The sequence below is a fragment of the Mirounga leonina genome, unplaced genomic scaffold (assembly GCF_011800145.1).
Source record: "Mirounga leonina isolate KUSES-001 unplaced genomic scaffold, KU_Mleo_1.0 Mir_82, whole genome shotgun sequence".
NCBI lineage: Eukaryota > Metazoa > Chordata > Mammalia > Carnivora > Phocidae > Mirounga > Mirounga leonina.
The window spans coordinates 26,450,817-26,469,766 of record NW_023270825.1 but is presented as its reverse complement, the minus strand read 5'-3'; the positions used below and the strand labels follow the sequence as shown (position 1 = coordinate 26,469,766).

The 18,950-nt window shown below is 58.3% G+C and overlaps 1 protein-coding gene across 3 annotated transcripts; it reads right to left on the bottom strand.

Moving 5' to 3' along the window:
• Nucleotides 1-2,292: 2,292 nt before the first annotated feature.
• PGF (placental growth factor) lies at nt 2,293-15,234 on the bottom strand. 3 transcript variants are annotated; one of them, XM_034992606.1, is made up of 7 exons: nt 14,819-15,234; nt 13,559-13,601; nt 9,037-9,233; nt 8,237-8,313; nt 6,092-6,121; nt 5,922-5,984; nt 2,293-3,049 (listed from the first exon to the last, which is right to left on the bottom strand). In XM_034992606.1, exons 1-7 carry the CDS (start codon nt 14,891-14,893, stop codon nt 3,022-3,024), a joined length of 513 nt encoding a protein of 170 aa, XP_034848497.1. In that variant the 5' UTR covers nt 14,894-15,234; the 3' UTR covers nt 2,293-3,021. The 3 variants fall into 3 exon arrangements, with proteins under 3 accessions (XP_034848497.1, XP_034848498.1, XP_034848499.1); XM_034992607.1 differs by having other exon boundaries at nt 13,559-13,598; XM_034992608.1 differs by lacking the exon at nt 5,922-5,984.
• Between the last annotated feature and the right edge of the window lie 3,716 nt (nt 15,235-18,950).

Sequence of the window (18,950 nt, the reverse complement as noted above, 5' to 3'; positions counted from 1 at the left end):
TTGGGGAGACTTTCTAATGTTCCTGTCACTTTAATTTAGGAAAGGTCCAGCCCCATCTAGGCTGCTCTGCCCAATTGAAGACCCATCCCTTTTCCTCCCCCAGGCAGGGCCTGAATTGGGCCCAAGGGAGTGGGGAGGGCACGGTTGGCCCTTGTGCCTGCCTTGCCCTCCCTACGGCTCCCTTCTGTTCTTTCACATGGGGTCATGTGACTTGGGGGGAAGGAGTGACTTGGGGAAAGGACTACTTAGCTGTGGCCATGTCTTCTCCGGCTGTGAATGCAGCTACCATGATGGGCATCTGGAGGCCAACTCCGTTGTGGGGCACAACTCCAGGCACCCCACAGCACTGTTCCCTGATGTGCTCGCCTTCCAGCTCTATATCTGACAGCCCCCACTCAGTGATTGCCCCAACCCTCCACCCACAGCCCACGGCCTCCTCACCAGTGGGTTTTCCTCTCAGAAAAACGGGAGGGCAGCCTAGGGCCATTCACCTTCCACCCTGTCCCGCTGACCCATGGGAAACTCCTGCTGGCTGCCCCTCTCTCTGTCCTGTCGTGCTTCTGTTCTCCACTCCCCCCAGCCGCCATCCAGCTAGCACATGGGCTCATCTGCGCGGCAAATCCAGCCCCAGGGAGAGGAGGGGAAGGGGCCGGCAACCCAGGTCTCCGCTAACCTCACCTCCTCCCCCTTTCCCCCCTCCCTGGTCTCTGCTTATGAAGACTAAGGAAGAGGGTGCTGGGTGGTGTCTGATACTCACAAATACCAGCCATCTCATGATAAATTCTGTAGGCAGAGGTGTCCCGCCCCAAACTGTTTCCCTCTGTTTTAGAGTGTGAGATACTCAAGACCCTTTTCCTTGGCCCTGAGTCCCATCATCAATCTGAGCAACGGAAAAGTCCACCCAATATCTGGCAACATATGGTCATAGTCTGTCTCTCCACTCAAATCTAAGATCCGTGAGAGCGGGGCCTTGCGTGCTTTATTCCCCACTGAATCCTTGGTGCCGGGGACAGCGTCAGGCGCCCAGGTGGTGCTCCACAAACATATAATGAGCAAATGAAGAGGGCCCTCTGAGACCTAAAGGGCACCCAATATGGTCAAACAGACCAGTCAGTTCCCTTCCTGCTCCTCCCTGCTGTGAGCCTCCCAGCCACCAACGCTGATTTTCACTTCTGGCCTCCAGGAGCTTCTCTGGTCTTTGTTTAGCTCTCTACAGGGGTTGCTGGCCTGGGAGGGGAGGCTGATGTCCAAGTGAGCGGCCCTGTGAGGCTGAGGGCCTTGGACATGCTGCAGGGGCTGGGCTGGGGTCCCTGGAGCTGAGCCAGAGGCCTGACCAAGGGGAAGCGGTGCTCTTCCCAGCTTTCAGTCTGTCAAAGGCAGTAGCTCAGGATGGCTACAGCCCTAACGTGGAGAAGTAGGAGAGATGTGCATTTCTCCTGCAAAGCATGTCCCCCCAGGCTGGCCCACACCTCCTCCGTGACCAGGCCAGAACCAGAGTGTCCTCCAGGAGGGCCCAGGCCTCCGTGAACACACTGCCAAGGGCAGCTGCCTCAGCAGGGCTGCTCCACCCCACCCTACCCCACCCCACAGCGCCCGACCCTCCCTGGCTTCCCTCCAGAGCCCGAGGCCAGCCCCTGCCCCCTGGGTCCCTGTGGGTTTGTCCTGAGCAGCCTCAGATGACAGAAATGGGGAAGTCCCCCGCCCGCAACACATACGACAGAAACACACACGTGCGCCTTGCAGGTCACAGGCAGGTGGGAATCTGACAGTATGCGGTTTGGACTGAAAAAAGAAAAAAAGGGAACATTTTCTCATTTCATGCCAAGGTGTCCAGGAGGAAGGCAGAGGAAGATGGGAGGTAAAAAGAAGAAATCGGGCATCTGCAGATCCCCGCCCTCAGCCGCCCAAGCAGGCTGGGGGTGTTGCAGCTGGGACATCTCCTCCAAGAGCTGGGAGAAGCCCGGGAGCCCCCCTTCACTCAGGGTCCGGGGTGGGGGTGGGGGCCAGGCACTGGAGTTGCGTGGGGGGCGGGGCTTGGGGCAGGGGAAGAGGAGGGTGCTCTTGCATTTGAGGCTGTTCCGGGTGGCTGGGGCCAGACCCCCCCTTTGAGGCCACGATTACATCTTGGGAACCCCTCAGCACGGCAGGAGTGGAGCCCAGGTTTTTGCCCGAAGCAGCTGCGAAGGGACCACCGCAGGGCCTGCGGGAGCGGCCCTGAGCGCGCCGCCCCTCTTCCCGCCCCGCTCCCGCGATCTGCTGTGCCCCGCGGACGCGCCGCCCCGCAAAGCCGGCTCCAGACTAGAATACTTTATTCAAGAGAATCTGGCTTGGCGGTCAGACGCAGTCAGGGGCAGCTGGCTCCACGTCCAGTCAATGGACAGGCCCCCTCTTTGCCTGTGTCCCTGAGAGGGGCAGGCGGTGATGCCCTGACCGTAAGAACAATGTCCCAGCGCGAGCAGTGACAAGACGTGGAGAGAGACCTAGGGGACAAGCAGTGGCAGGCAACCGCCGGTCTCCAGAGCGGAGCTTTTGGCTCTGCAGGGAGCCCAGCTGCTGCCAGGGGAGGAAGACGCTGCGGGACTCCTCCACCCGCTGCCTGCCTTCGCTGCCTTCCCCTCCCCAGCCTGGGCCAGGGCTCCAGAGCAGGCCCGTCCACCCCTACGTCGGTCAGGAGCGCCCGGAGCCCCAGGCCCGGACCCGGCGGCCGTCCCCGCTCCCTTTCCCAGCGCAGGGAAGCCCGCTGGGGCCCCGCTGGCCCCTCACGAAGCCACAGGTCTTGGTTCTTCTCCAGCTGCAGCGCACGTGGGTCTGGGGCTGCCTTCTTTCTCTCACGTTCTGGTTAAGGCACTGAATTCCTGAGGGTCCTGTCCCTCCATGCCCCTCATTGCGGAGGGAGCAAGTCATTCAGCAGGGATACAATTGGCTAATAAATAGAGGGCAGGTGTCAGCAGGGAGGTAACTGAGTGTGGCCGTAATAAATACAGGAGCCGGGGGTGAGACGTCTCTCCTCCGAGGGGCCGGTTACCTCCGGGGAACAGTATGGCCGCACCTGCCAGAGACCAAACACGGAGAGGGGGTATCAGCACCCCGTGAGGGCGGGGGTCCCTCCTATGGGAGGGGGGCCAAACCTGGAGGGAAAGCTTGGACAGGGAACACAGGGAGATTGCAGCATTCCTGGGTGTCTGCTTGCACCGAGGCCAAGAAGCTAGGAGTTACTCTTCACCAAGCACTTACCCCGGTGCCCAGCCCCACGCTAAGCACTTTTTCATTGCCCTTTAACAACTGCCTATGAGGAAGACCCTACTGTCACTTCCCTTTCGGAGACAAAACAAAACAAAAACCCAAAACCAACTTCAGGCTCAGAGAGGTTAAGACATTTGCCTGAGGTCACACAGCTAGTCAGTCACAGAGCCAACTTTGAACCCAGTCTGGGCTCCACACAATAATGCCTCTGGTTACTCTAGGACAGCAGTCCCCTAAGGGGGGGGGGGGGTCTAGGCAACCCTAGATGTGCATGGAGATTGTCCGAGGGGTGTGTGAATACTGATGGTGCTCAGAGAATGGGTTTGCAGCCTGCACATACCGTCTGCCTGAAGACCATCTGCGTGAGAAAATGCCTGAGGTCTGCTTTCCCACCGCCTTGCCCACAACTGCCCTGCTCCCTCTGGGAAGGAAAGGAGCATCTTGCCCCTTCCTAAACTGGGTCAGTACTTTGCCCCAGGGTAAAAGTACTGGGGTGGGGACAGTGAACAAAAGGACAACTTGAGATATTGAGATAAGTGTTAGGAAAGGAGATAGGGTCCACGACTGGGCCACCAAGGCTTTTGCAAGTCAAGTGGTTTCCAAGTCTTCTGCTTTCAACAAAACTGAAGAACAATTTAACGGAATTGTCAGCGAATATGTCAAGAGGAGCGATTTTTTGTTAGCAGATCACCTTGAGGCTTTTGGCAAATAACTTGGAAGGAGTTCAAGTGACTGTGTGACATCTAGTCCCATTTATTTATTTATGTGAGCACAGTTTCTCAACCTTTCCATCTATTAAAAAAATGAGAATGGAATTAATGCTGAATCCTGTCTCAGTCTGGCAAGAGGTAACATTCATTAATGGATTCACTAACTAATTAAAAAGAGGTAGCCACCTCCATCTCATTGAGATGCACTCCCGGTAAGATTGATTATACTTTTGTGTTTCGCATTTATTAAAATATGATGTATTTGTGCTGTTTTGATCAATTGGTACTACTAATAATTATTGTGACGATTTATTCCAGGGGAGAACTTAGAGTTTTCTGTTCACAGGAAAATGAAAAATCATTCAAATTTATATACCATTGTCATGGCAGATAAATACAATAAGGTGATAGATCAGGGACTTTTGAACATTAAAACATACTAAGCTAGGCCACTCTGTGGGGGGAGTGGGAGGGAAACACAAGGTCAAGGGAAAAAGAAGCAATGTAAACACGCAACCACTAAAGCAGAGTGTTCACATTTCTTTTTTAAAGTGAATGATGAGGGGGCACCTGGGTGGCTCAGTCGGTTAAGCGTCTGCCTTCAGCTCAGGTCAGGTCTCAGGGTCCTGGGATCGAGTCCCGCATCGGGGTCCCTGCTCCCCAGGGAGTCTGCTTCTCCCTCTGCCTGCCATTCCCCCTACTTGTGCTCTCTGTCAAATAAATAAAATCTTTTTGTAAAAAAAAGTGAATGATGGTGAGTATTAGGATAGCTTATCCTGTGGGGTAACGTGGAGGGCATATAATGACTTTACTAAAATATTAACATTTATAACATACCAGAAATGATGCCCTTTGCAACTGTTTATAATTTTGATGAAAAAGTTCAATATCTACTTAAAAATAAGCAAGGGAGCACATGAGTTTTTAAAATTTGTTCAGGAGATTCCCAAATGAGATGTTTGAGCACCACTGTCCCGGCAAATGGAGCAACGAGACACTTTCGGTCTGGGGCTGCCTGGCAGGGGTTGGGGGAGCCCCACGTTGACTACACCGCTGGCTTCTCCTTCCAGTCTGTGCCTGGGCCCAAGGAAGAAATGAGGGCCACACACTTTCAGGGGACCAACATCCCCAGAACCCCTGTCCTCATGGAATGGGGTGGAAGTCTCCATTCACAGAGGGGAGGGCTCATGGGGTAGGACATGGGTCAGCTCCAGTCCCATGGTATGAAATGATTTCCTGGAGTCTGGCATGGGGAAGAGGCAGGCTCTAAAGGAGAACCACCGTGTGGCTAAATTTCTGTGCCTGTGAAATATTTTTACTATTTACTCTCACAGATTTGGGCTTTCCCACTCTAATCCTCCCCCAGACACACGCAAGCCTGGGCTCCAGCCTGGGCCTCCAGGTGTGAAGCCAAGATGAGCAGGCAACATTGAGAGGGAAAGAGGAAGCTAGTGGACCCCCAAGGTCCCCTGCATGGGTGGGGAGCGGAGGGGTGGCAAAAATACAGGCCCGGGAGCCAGTCGGGGTGGGGGGTTGCACCTCCCCGGGGCCACTAGGAAGTAGGCCTGGGTACGTCTGCAGCTGTCGGACTTCTCATCACTAGTATGAGCAAGTGTGGTGTGGGTCTGTTCACTGAGGTGCCTGGCACACAGTAAGTGCCTAGTAGATGTCTGCAGAATGACTGAGGGCTCCCCTCCTTCTACACATAGAGAGAAAGGAGGCTCAGAGAGGTGACATGACTTGCTCGGGGCCATGAAGAGACTCGGGGCTAAGCCTGATCAAGAACCAAGGTCCCCTGATGCTTCCTGGGCCCTAGATTCTCTAGGAGATGCTGGCTCCCTGTTCTGCCCCCAGACTGCCCTGGGCCTTGCTTTTCCCTTCCCGACCACTGATCCCTGCCGGCATGGCTGGGGCTCCCCTCTGGCCCGGCCTCCTTGCCATCCCTGGTCCCCGTCTCCGCACACTCACAGGTGGCAGTCTGTGGGTCTCTGCTTCTCTCTCTTCCTCTTCCCCCTGCCCTTGGGTCTCCTCCTGCAATAAGCCAAAAGCGTCAAGACAAAGTGGCTGGGGGGCCCCCCATGCTAGGACAGGGGCCAGCAGGGCCGAGAATAGCCCGGAGCCCCAGCCAGGCCACTTACCTTTCTGGCTTCATCTTCTCCCACAGAGGCCTGGGAAGACAGAGAGACCAGGGGAGAGTCAGGAAACCAGGAAGTGGGGCTCCCTGCCACCCCCACATCTCTCAGACCTCCAGAGCCTGGGTCCTGCAGTTAGTGCTGACACCACTAGGGGCCAGGATGGAGCCAGCGAGGGAGGGATGGCCAGAGGCCTCTGGGCTTCAGCTTCCACTTCAGGCTCTTGTGATCCCACCAAGAGAGATAGGAATCTCCTCTTGGGGCCCCTTTCCACACCCTTCTGCACTCCTCAGCCTCTTGGCATTAAGTGTGTGGACTTGTGAGTTTGTTCTCTGCTGACTTTCTCTGTTCACTTCCTTCCCTTGTACCTGCCTTTCCTCCCAGAGTGCATTGTGGGAGTTTCTGCAAGGACAGTGCGTGAGGGGCAAGGCCCTGGCCTGGAGGATGGCTGCCACCAGCTGAGGCTCTGCCTGGCAGCGCACCACCGCCACCCCCAGCCTGGGGATGAATGTCGCTGCCGGCAACAGCAGGGGGAGTGCCTGAGGGGGTGGAATGAAGGGAGGTGAGCGCGAGCCCCACAGTCACCACGCATGCCCTGGCTCAGCCTGCGGGGCTGTGGCTGGTGGCCCAGAAGTGAGAAGAAAGGTGTCCCTGTTGCCCAGCCCGTTGGAAGGGACAGGGCCTCAGTCTCCCCTGGGAACAGGGTGGGGGCGTGGGCAGGGTGGTAACCGTCCGCTTTGGCGCCAGGGAATGCTGCCCTGGGTATCCCCCCTGGGAGCCAGCGCGGGGCACGGCCCGGGCCAGTCGGGGCCTCTTGGACTGCCTGGTCAGGTCTCTGCCATCTTGGGCCCATAAGAGACACTCTTGGAGCCTCAGTCTCCCCAGTCCACCTGCCCCAAAAGAGCAGTGGGAGGGCAAAGGTGACATAGAAGGTGAAGGGTCACTGAGTGGCACTGGGCCCGGGAGGGCTCACTACTGAACTATTGTTACATGGCTAAGCCCTGGCTAGGACGGAAGGGAGGCAATGGATTAAAGCAGGGCCTCCAACAGAGGTACAGTGAAGAGGGCCTAGAGCCTGGGCTCAGGTCCAAAAGGGGTGGCCAGAGCCCTGCACAGCAGGCAGGGCAAGGCCAGGGCAGTGCTGGGGCTCCTGAAGAAACATGAGAAAGGGCAGGCTCAGGCGTTAGATAAGCGGGGGTTCACTCACTAGCTGTGGCAAATAATGCAACTGTTCCAAGCCTCCGTTTCCTCATCTGTAAAATGGGGACAACAATAGTACCTACTACCTCGTAGGGTTGTTACCAGAGGAGGGACCTTGTCTGCCTTGCTCACTACTGTATTTAAGCATCTAGGATGCGCCTGGCATACAGTAGGCAGTCCATAAATGTTTGTCGAATAACTGAGAAAACATTTAAGGGCCTCGTGTGGGGCTAGGCACAGAAGAGGTGCACACGATAAATAGTGGTCCTCCCCCTGTCTTCTGGCCCCAGGACAGGGCTCAGGACGTCTAGTCCGGTGCCTCCATCCATGGCCCAGGGGTACCAGGAGAGTACCAGGTTCCAGCCCATTTCTCTCCTCCGTGAGCCTGGTTAAAGTGTTGGGCCTGCTCCTCCTGGTAACTAATGTTCAGGGTGCCCTGGGCAAAGGTGGTAAGACCGGTGCTGGGCAGAGTCTCCACCAGGTAGAGGCATGACTTTAAAGAAAGCCCACTGACTCCTTCTTTCTGCTGCTTTTCTCCTGCCGGGCTCATCCCTCTCTGTGCCCCGCAGTCCAGCGTCCCCTCCCCCGGGGAGCCAGCTGGGCCCGGAACGAAGTCCAGGCTGGCAATGTCTTTGGCCCACACGCCTCTTCCAGGGCTGTGGCAGCTCCCTCCCATCTCAGGGAGGGGGACAGCGTGCCCCCCACCCCTGCACGTCTAGGACGGGCCCAGGCTTCCGCTGCCCCTACGGCGTTTGGGGCAGCTGTGCTCTGGCTGATGGGACCCCTTCCCCAGGCCAACCCAGCCCATGTGGGGGATAAAAGGCAGCTGCCGCTGCTCCCCGACTTCCTTGGTCTTCCTCGGCAGGAGGAAGGTGCAGGAGGGATGGGCAGCCGCTCGGCTGAGGTTGCCAAGTATGAAGGGCCTGTCCCAGCTGCTCCCTGAGGACCTACCTGCACTCGCAACGGATGTGCTGAGAGAACGTCAGCTCCACATAGGAGGGCCGGTCCTCAGAGTGGATCTTCAGGAGCTTCAGGGAGAGAAGAGTTTGATGCCTGGATTGGGGGATGGCTGTGGGTTTCCAACGTTCTCTCCACCCTCTCCTCGCAAGGAGGGCCAGACTCTTGTTTCCCACCAGCCTTTGGATGGCCTACTCTCATTCTGCTCTGAGTGGGCAGCAAACAGCCCTCGCACCTGTGTGGGGGTCTGGGGGAGGCCCCTGTCCCTCCTCACCCAGAGCCACCAGCATAGCACCAGCGTAGGAAGGGGGTGCCCTGCCCTGGAGTCAGAGAGACCTGTGTGCCATCTTGGTTCTTCTACCTGCTGAGCAAGTGAAAGAGCAGCTCTGACCCTCAAGCTCTTCCTCGGTGCAATGTACCTACCACTTGCCTTGAGGGATTGAATGTTGAGGTAACAGAAGTCACATTTAGGAGGCACCTTGTGCAGGGCTCGGCCTCACTAACAAAGGGCCCAATAAACCAGAGTGTGTGCGTGTGTGTGTGTGTGTGTGTGTGTACGTGAGCGCAAAGCCCAGGGCGTCAAATGCTCCTATAGTGCACACACACAGGGACTTCTTGAATCTGAACAGACTCCTTTTCCAAGCTCAACCGGATATCCTTGGGTCTCGGGGTGGGACCAGGCTAGAGCCTGGGGAAAGCTGGTACCGCAGCACGTGAGTGGGCCCCATGCTGGCCCGGGGGGGGGGGCCCGGGACCGGGACCGCGGCCGCCCGCCTCCCGGCCGGGGCGCCTACCTGCATGGTGACGTTGACGGTCTCTGCGGGCACACAGTGCAGGTTCTCGTCCCCACAGCAGCCGGCGCAGCGCAGCAGGGAGACGCAGGACGGGCTGAACATGTGCTCCACCTCGCCGGGGTACTCCGACACGATGTCCACCAACCTCTCCAGTGCCCGGCAGTAGCTGCGGCCCCACACCTCCTGGAAGGGCACCACTACAAGGAGGCACAGACGGCCGCGTCGGGCCCCAGTCCCTGCTCCCCAGGCCCTGCAGGGCCTTGCAGGTTCAGCCCACGCTCCCTCCTCCGAGAAGCCCCCAGCCTCTGTGAGCTCCCTGTGCTCCGAACCCCTGACACGAGGCCTCTGGGGTGACTGCTGGCCGCACAGCTCATCTGCCGCACAGAAATCCCAGCCCCGTGGAGTTGCTCAGTGCCGGGCTCTGCACTCTGTTCTCCGCGCAGGCACCCCTATCGGCTTTGGTGCCCTTGGAGCTTGGAGGAGCGTGTCTTGGCAGCTCCTCAGGCCCTCTGGGTCTTTCTCAGGCCTGCTCGAGTGCTTCTCGATCGTGGGGAATTTGCAGAAAGCAGTCAGTTCAGCATGACTGGCTTGTAGAGTCCCACAGGGAGGGTTAGCCTTCCCCTTAGTCCTCATTTTCTGCCCCACTCTGAGCCAGCTCCTCTACCTGGCAGCCAAGGCCACAGCCAGCAATGTGCCCCGAACCCACTCTCCGTATCCATCACCCTCACACCACGCCCGGCTGCATCACTGTAACTCCCACCCTTGGGATATGCTCCGTGTCCCCTTCCCTTTTCTAACCAAATAAAGCCCACCACCCCACCTCCTCCCTGAAGCCTTCCCCAACTTCCCCAGTCTGAACAATATTCCTCCTTGCAGCAGAATTTGGCCCCTGGGGCCTTGCCCTATCTTGGCCACTAGTAGATCTCATCTCCTCTACAACCAAGCTGAGGCTCCATGAGGACAGGAGCCCAAGCACCATGGGGAACACAGGCTAAGTAATGTCTGATTGGTTAGATGATAGTTCACTGAGACTTATCACAGACACCCCTGACCCCTTCTAGGTCCTGTGTGGTCATGACCAGGATCTCGTGTGGGCTGATCTGGAATCTCTCAAAAGATGCTGCTCCTTCAGGGAAAGGCCTGGGGCCTGGTCCCAAACAGGGGCTCATAGGAAGTGAGTAGCTAGAGCTAGGAGACCTGGCTTCTAGTCCTGGCCCTATCCTGGGCTGTATGACCTTGGGAAGGTCACTTAACCTTTCTGGGTATATCAGTTTCCTCAGCCAGGGGAAAACAAAAAGGTTGGGACTAGATGGTTGCTAAGGCCTCTCTCGGCTCTGACAGACGGTCTGGGATTCTGTGCGTGCAACCCTGCCCAGCCTTGAGACTGTGGGCAGAGAGACCTCTCCCACACTGGGTCATCCTGCCCTATACCTGACAGTTGTCATCAGCTGATGGGGGAGGATAGGGCAGCTGGATCACCTGGGGACCCCACAGCCTCTGTCCCAGAGCCGTGGCCTCTCCTGACAGCCCCTCACTTCTCCCCACGGCCTTTCCTAGGAGACAGAAGGGGCCAAAGTCCATTCCACTGAGCCTGCAAGGCCTAGACTCAGGGTAATCTTAGAGGAAAAATAAACTTCAGCCCTAACAGAGGCCCTCTGGAAAGGGCTGCAAGCTGGTGGAAAATACCCAAGAGGTGGTGTGTCCCTGTGGAGCTGGCCAAGGCAGCCACAGAGGCAATAAACCATGCTTATCTGGGTGTCTGCCTCTCCATTCTGCCCTGTCTGCTTAGGGGGTACTAGGAGCTGGGCCTGGGGACCCACGGGGTGCCAGATGCCTCCCCTGGTCCCACCTCTCCAGGCCACGGGGACACTCTCCCTGGACCCAAGTGGGAAACAAGCCCTCTCCCTGTGAGCAGCCACGGTGCCCTGGGGAAGCCGGCCTGTGCGGTTTGAGGCCGGGGGAGCCTGTCCCTATTGTAACTGCAGGAGCGCGTGTTCAGTCTGAAATCCACGAGCACTGTGGAACTCGGAGTGTTTAATCTCCGCTACGGACAACATAAATAACAGCAGAGGGACAGCCAGCTGCCAAAGCGCCATGGAAAGCTCAGGCCCCTGCTCTGGGACCAGCCATTTGGGTGAGGGGCGGTAAGCAGCAGAGAAGGGGCACCTCAACCTCCTTCCATTCTCCACACAGACCCCCACCCGGCTGGGCAGGCAGGGCCACGGCCAGGTCAAGTAGAGCTGCCTGGGTTTGGCGGCAGAATGGATCTCCTTTCCTCACCGCACACCCCGCTATGCTCCAGGGCCCCGGAATCTGCCACTTTGTGGGCCACATGGCCAGACCGTGTGGGGAGGAGGAGGGGGAGAGGGCTAAGAAGGAGGCGGGCTGGGCCTGGTTTATCTGGCGGCCACCAGGAAAGAGGGCAATTCATCCCTGGAGGCCACAGTCTGGGCATGTGGGAGAAACAGAGCAGGCTGTGAGGGGCTGCCTCCCGGAGCATGGGGACTGCTCCCAGATGGTGGCTGAGCCCCTCAGGAGAGAACCTGCTCAGCAGCTCCCGAGAGCACTTCCTCTGGCCCCAGACCTGCTCCAGAGGCAGGGTGAGGTAAGATGAACTGGAGGCCGTGGTTCCGTCAGGCACCTGGCCGGGGCTGGCCGGTCCCATGGGCTGCTGCTGGGGCCTCAAATGGGCTCTCCGCAATCTCTCACCAGCTCCAGGGGCAAGCCTCCCATCCTGCTCCAGCTGCCTACCACCCAGGACAGAGGAATCGCAGGAAGGGAAGTGTTTAATCCTGAGAGCAAGCTCCTAGGGAGGGGCCACAGGGCTGGGCGGAGCCACTGGCCACCAGCCTGGGTTCAGCAGGTGTCCCCTCCACGGCAGGGCACACAGCCAGCCTGCCGAAAGGGACATCCTGCTCCTGCTTGCTCAGCCGTGAGCCACGGGGAGGCCTGGTGCTGTGCACACCGACTTTGCCACATATACCGAGGCGCGTCTGAGGCTTTAGGAGACCCCAAGGGCCTCTCTGAGCCTCAGGTTCTCCTTCTATAAAAGGTAGAGCATATGCATGCCTTCCCAGTTCACAGCCTGTGGGCAGCTCAGAATTGCAGTAAACGCCCAATGCTAGTACCATGAATCGTAATAGTAAAAATCAACGTCCATGGCTGCAAAATACAGAGCATGCTGTCTCTTGTCTGGTGTTAGCGAGAGGGGATGGCATTTCCATATGGTGGTGACTGGGGTCCCGAACTCATGGTACTTGCCCTGGCCACAATACAGATCCCTGACTGATTGGGATGACAGGTGAGCTGCCCTAATGAACTGACACGTCTAAGCCTCCTCACCCCTGTCCCTGGGAGACATATACTCCTGTGTCTCCTCCATGGAGTCAGAGAAGTGCACAATCTTAGAGAAAGAACCTTGGATATCATGTAATCTAATATTCCCATTTTACAGATGAGGAAACGGAGGCTCAGACTTCTTTGGTGACTGTTGCTTGAAATACACTAAAAGAATCAAAGAGGCCATGGGGTGGAGACGGTTGATGGGCCCCTCCCCAAATCCCGAGAGCATGATATTGTGACAGTCCCAGGGGGCACAGCAAGGAGAGGGGGAGAGTGTCAGTGAAGTTAAGGGCTGCTACCTCCCCCGCCTTCTCAGTGCCCGAGGCGCCTGGGACTCCGTGCCCAAGGGGCCCAGAAGCATAGCCAGGCCCAGGAGAGGTTGGCCACCAGGCGGGTAGGGCAGCAGAGGGAGGGTGTTCCCGCTTTCGGAGGCTACCACGAGTGTGCGTGCGCACGCCCCTACACGCTCCCTCTCCCACGGCACGATAGGAAGGCTCGGTAGTGGTGTGTGGCTTTGCTGCACGTCCCAGAGAGGCAGGGAGGGAGGAGCGAGGCAGGGGGCCTGGCATGGGACTCCTGCCTTCTGCACGTATGTCTCTTTGGCAAATGACACACCCTTTGATGATTGCCTCTTGATGCAACCCAGGGTGGGGAGTGGAGGGGCCTGGGAGGGCAGGACTCATGTTCTGTCTGTTTGTAATCAATGGAAAGGCCTGGTCAGATCCCCGCAGCTCCGCCAGGGCTGGGCTTCTGGGAAGGTCCCTCACCCCTCCCTAGTCCTCTTGACTGCTTGCCCACTGCAACCAGCTCCCAGACCCCTAGTGCAGCCCCTAGCTCTCACTGCCTGCACTGCCCTCCGAGACCCCATCTGCCTCCTTACATCACGTTGGGAAGGGGCTCCGAGCCAACTGGACGAACCCTGGGTATACCGGCCCCAGCCTCACTCTGTGGGCTGGGTGACCCTGGCCCAGGAACACACCTCACTAGGCCTCTAGGTCCCAATGAAGGATCTCTCAGGTCCTGCCAACTTTGTCAGCCAGGATGTCAGCCAGCGTGCAGACTCTCCCGAACTTCCTATCAGCCCGTGCCCATCCTTGACGCCAATCCCTTCTTATTCTGTGTAGAGGACTGGGAGGAGCGGGTTTGGTGAGCATGTGCATCCCCAGCCCAGTGTGCTTACCTTCCACCTCTGACGAGCCATTCCCAGCAGACAAGGCCCACTGCTGCGGACAGAAAGGGGCAGAGGTGAGGGGGGTCCACCTGGGGCCTCTGCACTCTGTGGCCGGGTTGGCGAGAGGGCAGAGGCCCCTCTGAGCTCCTTACCACCCGCTGCCCACACTCTGCCCCGTCTCAGAGCCACCTCTTTCCGAGCGCAGCTAAAACCTCCCTGGACCCTGGAAGGATCCCATCCCTCTCTCTGGCCTCAGTTTCCTCATTTGGAAAGAGTGGGAGGCTAGAAGTTTTGGGAGACCCTTTGCCTTCTGTGTCTCAAAGATCTTGCAGTCCTTCGGGGTCTCCCTTCTCCCCAGCCCCAGGCCAGTCCTGCGGGCCCCTGTGCAGCACGCCTTGGCTGGGCGCCAGAGCTCGGGGGAGGTGATCAGCTGGTGGGAGCTGAGGGGCTGGAGCGGGTGGCGCCAGGAGCCAGTGCTGCGGGTAAGGTTACACCTCTGGCCAGCCCCACAGCGGACAGGCAGCAGCAGGTAGGTAGTGGGGCTCTTCCGTCCCGCAGGGCTGCCCAGCCCACCCGCTCCCTGGTTGGAGCTGGAGACTCCTGGGGCAGCAGGTCAGTGCAGTGGGAAGGGATCTCATTGGCTTTGTCAGGATTTCACTGCCCAAGCTGGCTCCCAGCCAGACTCACCCGGCTCCTGGGAAAAGGGCCCTGCTCTCTTCCCCAGGCCCAGCACTCAGGAACTGTGACTGCCCACCCGGGGAAAGAGGGCATAGCAGGACCTCTTGTCTCACCCGTAGCCCACCCAGAAGCCCTGGGCTCACCCAGAGCCCCGGTGGGGGCAGGGCCCAGCCTCCCCACCAATGGCCTCTTCAGCTGGCTTCCCCGCCACCAGGCCAGGTCAGAGGTCCTGGGGGCGCCTGCCTGGTCATGGGGCCCCGACCCTGACCACAAGGCCAGGGACCCGCCAGGGATTAGCGCAGAGATGCTTTTAGCAAAGCCACCAGGGCTCCAGGGGCCAGACAGGAAACCTCCCTCCCTTCCCTGTGGCTTCCCTGCCCCCGCCAAGACAGACCCCGGAGCTGGAGTCTGGGACAGCCCAGCCTGAGGTCTCCTCCCAGAAGACGTGGTCCAGCCTGGCTCCTGGGAAGTGTGTGGACATCCATGGAGGTGCCGCTCCCCCGAGGGGGTCTGTGATTTCAGAACCCCTGCCTCGAGTGCTGGAGGCTGGGAAGATTAGGGGGGCCAGGCTGGGGTTGGGATAGGTCTTACCTGGGGGGGCACAGCGGGCAGTGCCAGCCCAGCCAGGAGCTGCAGGAAGCAAGTGAACAGCCTCATGGCAGGCATCTTCTCAGACGTCCCAAGCCAGGAGGTTCCAAGGGAAAACCACCATGCTCGGCCCCCTGGGGGAGCCCCTGGCACAGGAGGAGAGGACCTCACTGCTGCCCCGAGGTCCCCGCAGGTGGCCCGAGCATCCTCTGGAAGCCCCAGGAGCCTGGAGCCCGCAGGCAGGGCTGGGGCCGGGGCACCTGATGCGGAGCGCCCGGCGGGGCGGGGCGGTGTGGGGCAGGCGGGTCCCTGGGGAGGGCCCGTCGGGCGCCCAGCGCGACCCCAGGGCCTCTCTTGGCTGGCCAGTGGGGACGCAGTCTCCTCTTCAGACTGCAGCTCCCTTCTGGGACTGCAGCCTGTTGGCGACTGGGTTTCAAGGGCCGTGAGTGGGGCGGGGCTGCAGGCCCGCCCCGCCCACCGTCGACGAGGCCTGGGAGCGGCCGAGCGCCTCGCGGGGCTGGGGTGGCGGCGGCGGCGGCGGCGGCGGCGGCGGCGGCGGCGACGACGCGGACCCGAGCGCGCCCGGGCCGCAGCGCGCGGAAGGGCCGCCCCCCCCCCCACCCCCCCCACCCCCCATCCCCCGCCGCTGCGGCTCCCGCCCCGCCGCCGCCGCCGCCGCCGCCCAGCCCGCAGCTACCCCCGGGGCCGCTCGGAGCCTGGTGCCCCGCGGGGCGCCCGTGCCCTAGGCGGCCCCCGGTGCCGACCCGCAGAGGGGCAGACGGCCGCGCTCCCGCTCCTCTAGGCCGGCGTGGCTGCGCGCAGCCGGGTGGTGGAGCCCAGCGTTTGCCACGAGGCTCCTGACTTCAGCGGCCCCTGCAGAAACTGCAGCTCCAGAACCCTAGGAAGGCAGCAGCGTGCCCCCTATGCCATCCCCACAGTCCTCAGGGGTGAAAGGAGGATTTTATAGATTTTATAGATGAAGAAACCGAGGTTCCCAGAGTGCCCCTGCCTGTATATGTTGTACATACATATGCACTCTGGAAAAGGGTGTGCGTGTGTGTCTGTTTTTGAGGAACTGACAGAGACGACACACAAGCGTGGGGCTCCAGAGCCGCCTCTCCACCCCAGGCATACTTCTGGCCAAGCACGCAGACAGCAGGGCACCCCAGCTGTGGGCACCTGGCTGAGGGTCCAGCACCATTTTCTCCTGTGGGAAGCGGCTTTCTCAGGCTGCCACATGTAGTTTGGAGAGTGGCCTAGTGCTGCATTTCCTCCCAGTCCAGGAGGAGGAAATGCTCTAACTCGGCAGGGGTCTGCCTCTAGGGGTCTGTGTGTGTGGGTGTGTGGGTGTGCATGTGTAGGGGCATTTGTGTGTGACTGTGGAGATCCACGTGTGCCAGGAGTCTATGTGATCTGGTGTCTATCTGCGTGTGTCTGCTGTATGTTCAAGTGCGGCTTGTGTGTGGGTCTGGCCTCTCAGTAGCTCTGTATGCTTGTGTGATTTTGTGTGTATGTGTCCGCTGTGTCTCTAGGTGTGTTTGCAAGTGTGTCTGAATGTGCCTTTGAGTGTGACTGTGAGTCTGTATGCCTGCCTGTCTTTGTGTGTCTTTCTGTGTGGGTGAATATCTGGACTGGCTTCCGTGAAAGACTGTGCATCTCTGGACACTTGTGTGTGCCCTCCTGCAGTCCTTGCGCGTTCATCACCCCCACTGCCCTCCCTGCACAGCCCCCTGGCTGCAAGAACCTGGCAGGAGTCAAGGATTGGCCTGGGCCTGGGGCCGGTGGGTGCCGTGGGAGAGGGGGAGACCTGGGAGGCAGCCCCTACCGCTCACATTCCAGCCAGAAGCAGAGAGGCCAGGGCAGCCCCAACTCTCACCCCAGTGACCTCTGTGTCCATTGCCTGCCTGCCCACCCACGCGGGCCTGCCAGAGAGACTGCCGCCCTGCCTGGCCAAGCCCGGAGGTCCAAGAGCCAGGGGCCAGTCATCGGCCAGCTAAGCGGGGGCTGCAAAGAACATTCCAACGAGCTCCAACATGCTAGGGCTCATGGAGCAGACAGACTCCTCCCTGGGCCCGGGGTCATGGTGGAGGGTTGTCTGGGCATTGCTGTGTATGTGTATGGGGGTGAGTAGATGTGTATTTGTGCATATCTCGATCACGTATGTTTGCCCATAACATCTGTATATGCGTAGTACATGCGTTTATGTGTGTCTTTATTTTGGATTTGGATTTGTGTATGTGGGCACAGGTGTGTGTTGTGCATGAGTATGTGTATTTAAATATCTGTATTGTATCTGCTTGTCTGTAACTGAAGGGTTTGAGCACTTATGCATTGGGCATGTTTGCCTGTGACTGTGTATGTAGAGGCCTGCATATATTGTTTATGTGCATGTGTTTGCGTTCATTCATTCTTTCATTTGACGCAAAGCTTCAGCCCTACTGTGTTTTAGGCACCGCCCCCGGGGGCATGCGGTGCAGAGGTTCCCTCAAAGTTTCTGTTCGTGGGGGCTGGTACAGACGGCTGAGGCGTCTCCTCTCTTTCTACACTCTTGAGTGAGCTGGACAATGTCTGGGGCGCCTGGGTGGCTCAGTTGGTTAAGCGTCTGCCTTTGGCTCAGGTCATGTTCCCAGGGTCCTGGGATCGAGCCCCACATCGGCCTCCCTGCTCTGCGGGAAGCCTGCTTCTCCCTCTCCCTCTCCCCCTGCTTGCGTTCCTTCTCTCGCTATCTCTCTCTGTCAAATAAATAAATCTTAAAAAAAAAAAAAAAATACCTGGACAATGTCTGCGGTTCCCACAAGTGGGCCTGTTCTGTCACTAACCTGGGGACCATAGGCTTCTAAACCTGGCTTCTTGTGTCGTGAGATGAAATAGCTAGGGTAGGCTGGGGGCCGAAACCAATGAGACCCAACATTTCCATGGGTTAGATAGAAGCCTACTTTTGTTCACATCCAGTCCAGGGCAGGTGTGCTGGTGGCTCTGCCCTCCTGAGCTGCGAGTCCAGCCCTTACCGGCCATATAACCTAAAGTCACTTCCTCTGCTTCTCAGAGCCCCCACTGCCTCCATCCAAAGTGGGAATAATAACAGTCCTCTTATTGATCGCCTGACTTCTGATTCAACTTTTAATTCTTACTAGAGATACAAAAACACTCCAGTTACAGAGCAGGGTCCTTGCCATTACGGACATGAGACAGATGGAAAATAAAGAATTGTATGCTTCTGCTAACTGCAAGGAGCCAACGATGGGGGGAGGCGCATGTGTGTGCAGCCTCCTCCACCTCCCGTGCCCCCATATTCTCACCATCACCATCCAGGCAGTCAGGTCCCAGCTGTCATCGAGGCCTTCGGAGCAGATCCACTAGCAGAGTCAACGCCACAACTCCACACTGAACTGTTTATCGTTGCAATCATTTGTTGGTGTTGCAGGGAGAGAGATGATGTTTAGTGAGCACTTATGATGGGCCAAGCACTGTGCCTGGTGCTTGAGTCACTTCAGCTTGGCTGAATTCCACCACAGCCCTGGGAGGTAGTTTTAATTATTCCCATTTTGAAGATGGGAAGATGGAGGTGCAGGGAGTTTAAGTAATTTGCCCACAGTCATTTAGCTACTAGAGAAGTGACGAGATGAGGGTCAACCTAGGTCTTTCTCCAAGCTCTTTCCAGTGAGCATAAGCTGTCTCTGCCAACCCTATTGCAAATACCTTGAAGTTAGGGTCCATGTCTTGAGCCTTTTCTGAGTCTTCCCCTTGCCGGAGCAGAGTGGATGCCTGGCAGACTCTGAAACGTTGATGTGTGGGATGGAGAAGCCCTCATCCCAGGCCTGGAGCTGACCCTGTCACAGGGAGTCAGGCAAATATAGGTAAACACAGGGGTCTAGGCCATGGAAACACTGTCTAGGCCATGACAATAGTCACCCTGAGCAGCTGTGGGGTCTAGTCCTGCATGCCAGGCTGCCAGGCCAGCCCCTTCCTCCCAAGGCTGCCCCCAAACACTCAGCTTCCCACACCTTGCATTAGTCATAGTTTTAGCCTGAAACACCTGCCTCAACCCATCCCAATTTCTTGTCTTTCAGCTTCCTGACTCATTTTCCCATTTTGGCCTAGCCTCTTCATTGTCTTGACCCTCTGAACTATTTCC